The sequence below is a fragment of the Acomys minous genome (genome assembly GCF_964271855.1).
Source record: "Acomys minous genome assembly, chromosome: 4".
Lineage (NCBI taxonomy): Eukaryota > Metazoa > Chordata > Mammalia > Rodentia > Muridae > Acomys > Acomys minous.
Genome location: NC_140486.1, coordinates 116,565,469 through 116,577,679, shown reverse-complemented (window position 1 = coordinate 116,577,679; position 12,211 = coordinate 116,565,469). Strand labels below are relative to the sequence as shown.

The 12,211-nt window shown below is 43.7% G+C and overlaps 1 protein-coding gene and 1 pseudogene across 2 annotated transcripts; both read right to left on the bottom strand.

Annotated features, from left to right (window-relative positions):
- Positions 1 to 1,045: 1,045 nt before the first annotated feature.
- On the bottom strand, positions 1,046 to 1,751 carry LOC311596038 (small ribosomal subunit protein uS12-like; annotated as a pseudogene). Its single transcript has one exon. The product of its transcript is annotated as a small ribosomal subunit protein uS12-like (transcript).
- Positions 1,752 to 5,739: 3,988 nt separating this feature from the next.
- LOC311596304 (olfactory receptor 9S13) lies at positions 5,740 to 6,711 on the bottom strand (the record flags this gene model as incomplete). Its single annotated transcript, XM_084779548.1, has 1 exon — positions 5,740 to 6,711. One exon carries the CDS (start codon positions 6,709 to 6,711, stop codon positions 5,740 to 5,742), a length of 972 nt encoding a protein of 323 aa, XP_084635674.1.
- Between the last annotated feature and the right edge of the window lie 5,500 nt (positions 6,712 to 12,211).

The window sequence follows — 12,211 nt, the reverse complement described above, 5'->3', positions numbered from 1 at the left end:
TCAGCTAATGGCTGTCCACTTTATGTTTGAGCAGGAGAAAGGCATCTGTCAACTTTATAAGTCCATTTGGATGGTATAACCAACTGTAATATAACTCTCCACCCATCCCATATGAAAGGATGGCATGTAATAATAATTCATGAGGACTCTGTAGCCAACAAGATTCATTGGCTTTGCAGAGACATTCATGTCTCAGCCAGTCTCAGAGCAGTCCCCACGTAAGGGGGATCAGTGTTGGTGTCACCTGTTCTGTTCTTCTGGGTCTCTTCCTGCATGTCTGAAGCCAGGATTTTCAGGAGCTCTTCCCTGATCAAACCTAATCTTTATTAACTTTGAAGGAATCCACACTTTTTGTTGAAACAAAGGCACAGCCTCTTCCCCAATACAGCTCATTTCCTGACTTCCGTTCTGAAGTTAGCAATCCTTGTAACATATGGACTGACTTAATTCGGTAGTCCTTTCTAAAATCCTGTGTTTTTCAGCAGCTGTGATATCTGCCTCATTGACATTTAAAAATTTAAAGTCAATAAATCATTATGTAATCTATCTCTGGGAGATCTAGTATCCCCCTTCTGTTTTATGGGCATTTCCTTTAAAATATAGTTAGATCTTTTTACAATTGTTTGACCTGTAGGATTGTAAGATATGCCTGTAACATGTTTAATGTCATAATATCTAAAAAATCATTTTATTCTCCTGGATGCATATGCTGGAGTATCATCAGCTTCAATCAGCCTTTTCAGAACTTAAGGAAGAATCCCATTGAAATCCTGAGTAGGTATCAACTGTAAGATGTATTAATCAATGTAAATAGTTTAATTTTCCAAACTCTGAAAAATGAAACACATAAGCTATCGTTTGACATTGTTCTAACGTGGTGTCATCAAACAGAATCTGTAGTCTTTATTCCCTCTATACCATCTCTATAGGTTGTCATTTTGCAATCTCATCACAAGGTGGCGCTGTAGGTTCCAGATTAGATTCCTCTGAAGATTTCCCACCCCAAGAATATGAAAGTTTATTACTGTGTTTCCATTGTCAAAATTTATGATCTTGGTCTCTACTTCTTGCCTTATACAGGGCCAAAAGAGACACACTGGCTACTTTAACGGCCTTAAAGCAGACTCCAGGAGCATCACCTTTCTGACCAAATCCAGCAACCAGAACTTCATGGTTTTCCCCAGTGAAGTTCAAGCCACCATCACTGGGCACCAACGCTGTTATCTTCTTGCCGGTCTTGACGAGCTGCACCCCGACACACTTCCAGATAGCAGAATTTGGCTTTTCCCAGGACAATTCCCTTGGTAAAAGAGGTACCTCCAAAGGACTGGCCTTCAGGGCTGTGCCCAAGTGGGCTTTCTTGTATTGTTTATCAAGCCACTTCTGGTCCTGTCGGTGACTGTGGTGACTCCTGGCAATATGGAGACCGACATTTTCCCATCTTGCCAGCACCATAGGCCTCAGAGCCCTCTGAAGATTCTTTATTCTGATTCATACCACCACAAAGACCAAATGAAGATCTCAGAAGGCAATGGATCAAATAAAAAAAGTCACAGTGGAAACCAATCATCACTGATGGACTGGACCAAGATGGAGAAAGTATCAGGAGGAGGGGTGATACGGAAGAAGGTCAAACATGAACAACAACAACAAAAATACAATGTCAGAATATCAAATCTTAGAAGAAATAGCTGAAATTAAGAACATAGAGAATCAAGCCAATGAAATTACAGCCACAAACAAACAAACACTGCAAACAAACACCCCAAAACAAACAAGAAATCAAATATAGAGGAAAAAATTGGACATCCAAACCCACAAGAAGCATTTATTTCTTTAAAGTATAAATGTCTTGTCTATTTCTTTAGAATTTCTTCTTATAGTATTTTTAATTTATTTGTTGACAATTTCATACATGTATGTAATGACCTCTCTAACTCCCTGTGGGTCTACTTAACACACATCTTTCCCAACTTCACCCATGGACATATGGGTAGCACTGAGTTTACACAGTAAATTAAATGGAGTTACACACAAGAGCTATTTAGAACTCCAAATTGACACAACTAGAGCAAACATGGCATATTATATAGTCAAGATCTCAAAACTCCAGACATTGGGGTCTGGATCTAAAAATCCAGACATTGGAATGGAGAAATAGCAAACTTATCTGTAAAGGCAGATACCACAACATAACATCAGGTATCCCATCAACAGCCTGAAAAAACCAGGAAAGTGTAGACTAGTTTATTAAATCCCTGAAAGTAAATAACTGTCAACCAAGATTGCAATACCTATAAAACTATGTTTTAAAGTTGAGTTTCATGAGAGGAATAGGCAAACAAAGGAGAGCTAGGGAGAAATCCATCATGTCCAGCAAAGTAAACCAACAAACCCAAAATACAAAAACATTTTTATCTAGACATGCATAGAACAAACAAAAAGGGCACAGGAATCAGCAAATTCCTCTCAGTAACAACTTCTATTTAAATGACTTGGACTCACCAATAAGAAGATGCAATTACTGAGAAAAGAAAAACCAACCTCCAACTATTTATAGTCTCCAAGAAACACACCTCATGGGCAAAGGTAACCATAGCCTCGGGGTCAAAGGATGGAAGTCAGTTTCTCAAGAAGAGAGGTGCCATCAACAAGCTGGCAAAGGCTTTAATCCACAACTAGAGAAGATGAAGATGAAAAGCATCACATTTTAATGAAGGGGAGAGTACATCAAGAGATATAATAGTGCTGGCTATGGTGGTGCACACCTTTCATCCCAGCACTTGGGAGGCAGAGGCAGGTGGATCTCCATGAGTTTGCGGCCAGCCTTGGCCTACATGGCAAGTCCAGGACAGCCATGCCTACACAGAGAAACCCTGTCTCGAAAAAAAACAACAAAACACAAAAATAGTTGTAAATTTATACACATACATTTCATTTAAAAAATACTAATGAGCATAAGTGGATAAGTCAGGTGGATCCTACTGTAATAATAGAGGGTGACATGCAATGACCATTGGGCACTTAACCTGAACACCACAAAGAAATCACAGAGTTAGACTACACCATAAATCAAACGAACATTCCAGATCCCTACAGAACAATCCATTCAACAAATACGAAGTACACATGCTTCTCAGGATCCCAGATTACATGGCAGGCCACGAGGCAGCTCCTAGCAAACCCAGTAATTAAAATGATCTGATCACAGCAGGATCAGACTAGATATCAATAGTAAGAGAATTCATGGAACCACACCAGCGCCTGGGACTGATCAATGCACTCTGGAATGAACGTTGTGTTTTGGGAGGAACTGAGGAAAAATGTAAAGCTTGTCCAATGAAAATGAAAGCACAGCTTTCTAGAAACCTTGGGGTATAGAATATACAGCAGTGAGAAGAAGGTTTACAGTATGGGTGTTTATATTAAAACTAAATTGGGGAGACCTCAAATAATTAACCCAAGAACAAGCCAAACAATAAAGCAGTAGATGACAAGAAGTAATAATGACCGTGGAAGAAAAAACAGAAACCTAGAAGAAATGAGGAAAAGAACACATCCCAACATCAGAAAGGCTATGACGTGTTGTAGCCAACATCTTACCAGTGAAGAAAAACCAAAAGCCTAGTCTTTTTCCTCTTATTTAACACTATTTAAAGTTTTAGCTAGAGCAATAAGACAAGAGAAAGGAAGAAACAAATGGATACAACTAGGAAAAGAGGCCAATTATCCCCATTTGCAGAAGACATGTTCCTATACATAAAAGGCTCTAAAGAATCTAAAAGAGAATTCTTAAAACTTTCAGCAAAATAGCATGCATAAGGTCAACATTAAAAATTCAGTAACAAACTAACCAAAAAAGAAATCAGGGAAAATTCTATTCATGGCAGCTTAAAAAGTACCTAAGAGTAAATGATAACCTAAAAGGTGAAAGTATGTACAATGAAAACTTTAAAACACCAATGGAAAAATTTGAGGAAGACACTGGGAGATGGAAAGACCTCCCACGTTCATAACTTGTCTAAGAGATAGTGATATAAAAGTGGCTATGTTAATAAAACCATTAAGGAGCTACATAATCCCCATTAAAGTCTAATGATGTTCTTCTCAGAACGAAAAAGGATCCTGTGATTTGTATGGAAGCACCAAAAGATCTTGAATGGTCAACGCCACCCTAAGCAGAGAGCATTGCAGGTCTCATCATAGTTCCTAATATCAAAATATACACAAGCCGTAGTAACAAAGCTAGTGTGGTGCTGGCACAAAAGCAGACAGATAAGCAATGGGTTAGAATACAGGACCCAGAAATAAATCCAGCCAGACACACCCATCTAATCTTTGACAAAGATGTCTACATATATATTTGTCAAAAGACAGCCTCTTCAACAAATGGTAACAGGAAAATTGGACACCCACACACAGAAGGACAAAATCATAAATACGTCCCACACGGTTCACAAATCAAATAAAGATGAAGCAAAGCCCTTAATGCTAGAAACTCCAACAGCTAGAGAAAAAACTGGGGAGACACTTCAAGATGTAGGCATATAGGTAAAGGTTTTTATAAAAGAACTCCAGTAACACAGGAGATAACCCCAATAATTGACAAATGGGATTTGAGAAATTAAAAAGCCCTTGCACAGCAAACAATCAGCAGAGTGAAGAGATGGCTAAAGAATGTTAGAAAAGTTTGTGTCAACTGCACATCCCACAGAGGATTAATATCTAGAATCTATAAAAACTCCAAATTTCTATCTAGTAAATAAACACAAATAAATGGAGAAGATGGTTCTCAAAGGAGAAGGCTGAACTGGCCAATGAATATTGGGGAAAGTGTTCAACACCTTTAGCTGGCAAGGGCCCAGAAGTTTAATCTGTGTACAGAACATATATTCTATGTAATATATAAATATATATGGGTATATGGAAGATAATGTCACTATGAAACCTGCTTCTTTTTGTGCCAATCAAAATTTAGAAGACATAGCGCTACACAGGAATTCTCTTCAAAACTGACAAGTGGAAGCAAACTGAATGTTCACGTCAGTAGGCTAAATGAATGGTTATGATGTTACTACCATATCAGGTGGTCTCCAGACCTCACCAAGGTTCAACTGTTCAGTCATAGAACAGCTCACTTCTCCAGCTGTTATACTTTCCATATTTACTGCAGTGTTGGATCACACGAGACAGCATTCCCCTATCAAGGAGGCATCGTGTTACAGTTAGGCAGTTCTGTTCAACTGTAACCTTATAAGGTAGACATTGATGAGCTACAATATTTGCCAGGTTAGAACTATTAAATGCATTTTCAATGTGTGGTATTTAAAACTTGTGATGGTTTTATCAGGACGCACATTTCGTTTAGTGACAAACTTGATCAGGACACAGACGTGCATAGTGTTTCTCCAAGGCCGGCACATGGCCCAGAGAAGCTGAGAAGCATGGAAGAGCCCGCCCTGTTTAGACTTGGGGACAGTTGAAGTTCTAAGTTGATCTTCACGTCATTGGAGTCCTCACTCCCTTCAGCCTTTAGGGTTCTGCACACGGATTAAACTTTGCTGATTATTGTAGCTCACACTAGGTCAATGTGTCCATGAAATAGTTTAAAAGAAGACCAAGTTTCGATGGGCAAATGAATTCCACACATACCCATTTCTACTTTGAAGACAGGAAGGAGCTGGTTTTCACTGCTCTGTGATCCACATGGAACTCTTTCCTTCAACTCAGGACAGCCCCTCACTGCCCACCATCCCTCACAAGGCTGTGTCTCTGTCCCAGCCTCCTCAGGGCGTCCTTCACATCCTTGTTCCGCAGACTGTAGATGAGGGGGTTGAGCATGGGGATGACCAGGGTGTAGAAGATGGAGACCACCTTACCTTGCTCCATGGATGTCACAGCTCCTGGCTGTGCATACATGACAAAAAGAGTCCCATAAAACAAAGACACGGCCGTCAGGTGAGATCCACAGGTGGAGAAGACCTTGTGCCGCCCAGATCCCGAGTGCATCCTCAGGATGGTCACGGCGATGTAGCCATAGGAAACCAGGACAGCTAAGGTGGTGCTCACAATGATGAACCCACAGAGGCCGAAGAGAAGGAGCTCATTGAGAGCTGTGTCAGCACAGGCCAGCTGGAGCAGCGGGGGCACGTCACAGTAGAAGTGGTCGATACGGTTGGAGCTGCAGAAGGGCAGCTGGAACGTCAGGCTGGTCTGCACGATGGAGTTCAGGCAGCCCACACAGCAGGTACCCAGAACCAGACGGGCACAGGTCATAGGGCACATAGTCACATGGTACCTCAGGGGACTGCAGATGGCCATGAAACGGTCATAGGCCATCACAGCTAAGAGGAAAGTCTCAGTGGTAGCCAACAAGGAGAAAAAGAAGAGCTGTGTGGCACAAGCCTCAAAGCTGATGACTTTGGAGGAGGAGAAGAAGTTAGTCAGGGCTTTCGGGGCAATGACAGAGGAATAGCAGAGGTCGACAAAGGACAGGCTCTTGAGGAAGAAGTACATGGGGGAGTGCAGACGGGCATCCAGGGTGATGAGCACAATCATGGTGAGGTTTCCCAGGACGGTCACCACGTACAGGGCCAGGAAGACAGCAAAGAGCAGGGCCTGGGTCTCAGCACCTCCCCCAAATCCTACCAGCACGAACACTCGCAAGGACACTGCAGAGAGGCTTCCATTTCTGTGGGCTGATGTGGCCATGAGTGGGGTCAGCTGAAGGGAGGACAGCAGCAGCACAGAGAGGGAGCAGATCTCACTGGTGTAGTAGGATGTTCCACAGGCTGCAGGGACCTGTTGGTGGCATGCTGTCCGCCTGGCAAAAGTCCCCTAGCTGCTCTAATTTCCTGCCAGGTGAACTGGTGTGGCCTGGAAGACAGACACTTCCTCTAGTCCACATCATGTGTGTGTGCCAAGCTGTCTCCAAGAATGGGACTGAGCTGTGGTCTAGGCGTTTAAAGAGGTGTCTGGATCCTAGTGACCATCAGGTTACGAACAGCCTTTTAGCTTCCCTGTGCTGTATCTGAGTCCCATGCCCCGCACTGTCGAGGATGCCACTGAGCGGTGCCTTCGGTACACTTGGCTACCGAGACGCCCCCACTTCCCAAAGCTCACCTCACTGATTGAAGAAGGTTTTCGAGGGCCTCCTGCCCTTCAAGCCTTGTGCTTGTTGATCCTTCCCTCTGTAGGCTGAACCCAGAGCAGAGGTCCACTCTCCCTACACTGAAGCTGGGTGTCTTTGTGGCTTGCAGGATGCTAAGCATACCTCAGTAGCTCTGGCTCCAGCTTGGCTATTCTGACTGACTGGGAGAGGCTCCTGCTGGATGTTGGAGACTGTGATGAAGGTGTAGCCTAGGACCACAGACTGAGGATCCAGGACTGGGGCCCAGACATGTTTGGGATGCGGATCTGGCTTTCAACTCCATCTCACTGGCAGCTCTTCCTCCCATTTCACCTCAGCTTTGGAGGCTTATAAGGTTTTACTCTTTGCTATTGAAAACTAGATAAAAACAAACAAACAAACAAACAAACAAAAACCAGCCCCTGCCTGGTGTCCTTGGGCCTTTCTCGATCACTTTCTCTTTTTCATAGCAATCACAGGACTGACAACACAGGAGCGTGCTCCGTGAGGCTGGATCTCACTCTTCTGTTAGTGCCCAGAAGGGATGCAAGAGACTGTGTTGCTGAGGAGCCCGCCTAGGGAGAGTCCTGTATTTCCTCCATTGTCCTGGGGTGGCTCAGGTGACTCAGAGATCTGGGTTGGGTGAACCGAGGGGTCCATCTGCTTCTTCCCTGGTCCAAGGGTTGGGGTAGGCTGGAGGAACCTCTTTGAGACAAGGACGCACTACATCACCGGCCATTGTACCACTAATTCAAAGGTAGACACATATTGGCTTTGTGTTCACATTTTCAGAGATCCTTACAACCCTCCACCCTCCAGCCGGATGACGCTTCCCTTCACAGGGAGGGTGAAATGCCAACGAATGTCAAGGGCGTCCCTTGCTTCCCGCTGGAGGACAGACAAGCATGGCCTCTCAGCTTTCGAAGCTGATCCTCAGAATCAATGGAAAAGGCAAGTTTCCAAGGCCTGAGGTCTGGTTAAATGCAGTCTCCCTGTCTGCAGAATTGAACAAAGGTAGAGCCACCACTCCGCGGCCCCGTCCCCTGCCACCCCACCAAACGTTACACTCTGACCTCTACAAAGGCCAGGGAGGATCAGGCCAGGACACGCCAGCTTACTGAGGCAGTCCCCGAGCACACACTGTGCACTCACTTTACCCTTCTACCCTTTAACCACATGGTCTCCTACTCCTCACAGGGGATATACTGAACTTACCTTCTCTAGGTGAGAGTTGGGTCTACTCCGAGGTCACCCAGCCAGCGTCCATGCTCCCAGTGCCCCATGTACTGCTGACCCTGGTCTCTGTTGAGCATGAAGACATGGACATCAGTTGCTCCCATCTCTTCTTCAGGTATGGTTTTCCAGGCAGTGGGGTAGGTTGAGCATGGGCACAGGTGGGCACCAGGGTCCCTGTGAGACTTCAGGTGTGCAGGTTCTGGCTACACTCCGTGTGGCTCTTCTGAAAAGGGGTACAAGCTGCGCCACCTTTCTTGTCCCCGTTAGCTGGACAGCGTGTGGAGGTCCATGCCCTCACGGTCACCAGCCTTGAGAGGATTCTCTGCAGCTGGTAGAGCAGGGACTTGTTGTCGCCCTCCAGAGGCCAATTAAGGAAGCACTGGCCTCTGGCCCCTGGGATTCCAATTCCCTGGGCTGTAGAGCTGCCGCTGCCTGTGACCGATCTCTGCCTCTGCTACAGAGTTTGTGACCCATGGGAAAAGACCACAGACTCAATGCAATTGTAACTAAAAGAGATTTATTGATTAGCTGCTAGCAGGCTGAATAATCTCTGAGCCAAACTTGATTGCCATGAAAGGGGGTGAAGGAAGTATTTGTGAAGGGGAAAACCACAAGACGGCCTTTGATACCCTATACAAACAAGCAAAAATTGGTCTGTTCTTAAGGTAGGTGGCCCCAAACAATCTTTGGGTATCTTCATAAGTAAGGTACAGAATCCACAAAACCCTGTTAGTCATATCATAACAAATGGGTAGGGAGCCAGAGTTACTGGGAACTTATCTTCCAGGGACTGGAGTCAGAGACAAGTGGGTACCAAGATGGATGCCCAGCATAAAATGGAGTTCCTTTAGCGATCGTAACTTATTGCTACTCTCTGTGGTGGGTTGGCAGGAAGTCTGCAGTCCTCAGCAGAAAGCCCATCAGCAGAAAGCTCTCAGCAGAAAGCCCATCAGAGCAGTCACCTTCCAACCCCTGGGTAGAGATGATATGGCCCCATGGCATAGCCCTTGCTGCTGCTGCTCCCTGTGGCCATGCTGATGTAAGCAGGATGTATAAGGAACATGGCCTGCAGCACTGGGTCACTCCGCTCCATCCAAGCCATTACTTGGCTCCCTTCAGCCCTATTTCGAGTCTCTAGGTAGATGACTTCAATTCTCTTTCTTCTTTTGTTGTTTTTACCACATTAGTGAAACTCTTTTGTGGGGAGGAAGTTGAAAGTTAAACTCTGTGCCTTCTGAGTGTTACTTCTATATGATCCAATCTTGGCCGGGGATGGACCCGCTATAGTTTTGCTAACAAGTCCCCAGGCCAAATTAGGTCCTACACATCTGGGAGTGCAACACAGCCAGATTTATTCCCATCCAACTTTCTGGTCAGCGCTGTGGTTCCAATCAGTACTCTGAACGAGGATATGTACTTTTCTTTCTATTGTGGCCCCACCAGCCCACTAGGCCACAGTCTGAAAAATCCCCAAGTGCATCCCTGGATCACACAGTTTTAACTGCAGTTCAGCTAACGAGGATCATATTGAAGCAGTCTGCTTAGGCTGTGGTGGTTGTGTTGAAGGTCACCCTAGATTCAAGTGGCCGGGGGTCATACCACAGTCCACGTTTGCTCACCATGCTTGCTTCTGAGTTGGGACCTGTTTTCATTGCTTCTATTGTATCAAAGTGCTACAAGCCCTCCAGGCCTAGGAGTATTGTCCTGGGTGGTTTTGTTTTTGTTTTGTGATGACCAAGTTGACACAAGCTAGACACATTTGAGGAGAGGAAACCTCAACTAAGAAAATGCATTCACTGGATTGCCCTGTGGGCTCTTTTCGTGATTGATGAGACATGGAATAGCCTCTTCCACTGAGGGCAGTGCCACCCATGGTCCTGGGGTGAGTAAGAAAACTGGTCGAACAAGTTATGAAGAGCAAACCAATAAATCTGTGCTCCTCCATGGCGTTTGCTATTGTTTTTGCCACCACATTTTTGCCTTGAGTTCTTGCTTTGGCTTCCCTCAATAGACTGTGACGCAGGATGTGTGAGTTAAACAAGCCCTTTCCCTACCAAGTCGCCGTTGGTAATTATTTTTATCACACCCATAAGGAAGTAAGCTAAGACACCCTTGCCAACGTTGGCTTTGGCCAGTGTTTTATCACAGTAACAGAACACACTAAAACACCATCATTGTAAGCAGGTTTATAAATTGTATTTTATATTAAATCTAACATTTTAGCATCTTGCAACTTTTAAAAATTTGGCTTAAAAAAAAAGAAAGGAAGGAAGAAAAAAAGAAAAAAGAAAAAGAAAATAAAAGAAAGAAACAAATGAATGTATGCCCCAGATCCTGCTCTGTGATTCTCACTTTACATCTATCAAAGCAAGCCTGTGGCCCTACAGAGACAAGGCGGCAGTGAAAGGATGTGAATTTTGAGGAAGAACAGATACTTGGCTGGTTAAAGAACAACTTATACCCAGGAGGGCAAGAATGGAGAACATCCACCACCTAAGTATGCAGGTGTGAGGCACAAGGAATGCTCAAAATCCCAGCCCTTGGAAGGCAGAGGCAGGAGAACTGTAAGTTTGATACCAGCTTGGGTTACACAATGAGGCTTTGCCTCCACAGAAAAAAATAAGAGAGAGATTCTGACAGCTATGATTATGGTAATTTAAAATATATACAAATTCAGAATAGCATAGTGAGATTTAAGTACCATTCACTCGTCCACTAAAATCAGGGACTAGACAAGGCTGCCCACTCGCTCCATATGTTTTCAATATAGTACTTGAAGTTCTAGCTAGAGCAATAAGACAACAAAAAGGATATCAGGGGATCCAAATGGGAAAGGAGGAAGTCAAATTAGCCCTATTTGGAGATGAAATGTTAGTGTACATGTGATCCCCAAAATTCTACCAGAGAACTCCTCCAGCTGATGAACACCTTCATCAAAGTGGCTGGATACAAAGTCAACTCAAAAAAGTCAGTATCCCTCCTGTATACAAATGACAAACATGCTGAGAAGGACATAAGGGAAACTACACCCTTCACAAGAGCCACAAATAATATAAAGTATCTTAGTGTACCTCTAACCAAGCAAGTGAAAGACTTGTATTAAAAATACTTCAAGTCTCTGAAGAGGGAAATTGAAGATGACATAAGATGGAAAGATCTCCCATGTTCATGGATCAGGAGAATCAACATATAAAAAATGACCATCTCACCAAAAGCAATTTACAGATTCAATGCAATCCCTATCAAATACCTACACAATTTTTTAAAGACCTTGAAAGATCAATTCTCAACTCCATATGGAAAAACAACAAACCCAGAATAGCTAAAACAATTCTGTATGATAAAAGATCCTCCAGAAGAATCTCCATCCCTGATCTCAAGCTGTGCTACAGAGCAACAGTAACTAAATCAGCAGGGTACTGGCCGAGAAATAGGCTGGTTGATCAATGGAGTCGAATCAAAGACCCAGAAATAAATCCTCACACCTATGGAAATTTGATTTTTGACAAAAAAGCCAAATCCATACAATGGAAAAGATTGCATCTTCAACAAATGGTTCTGGTCTAAATTGATGTCTACATGCAGAAAAATACCAATAGACCCATATTTATCACCCTGCACAAAACTCAAGTCCAAGTGGATTAAAGACCTCAACATAAAATCAGATATAATCAATCTGTTAGAAGAAAAAGTGGGAGAGAGCCTTGAACGCATTGACACAGAAGACAACTTCCTGAACAGAACACAAACAGCTCAGGTTCTAAGATCAACAATTAATAAGTGGGACCTCATGAAACTGAAAAGCTTCTATAAGGCAAATAACATTCCCAATAGAACAAAACAATA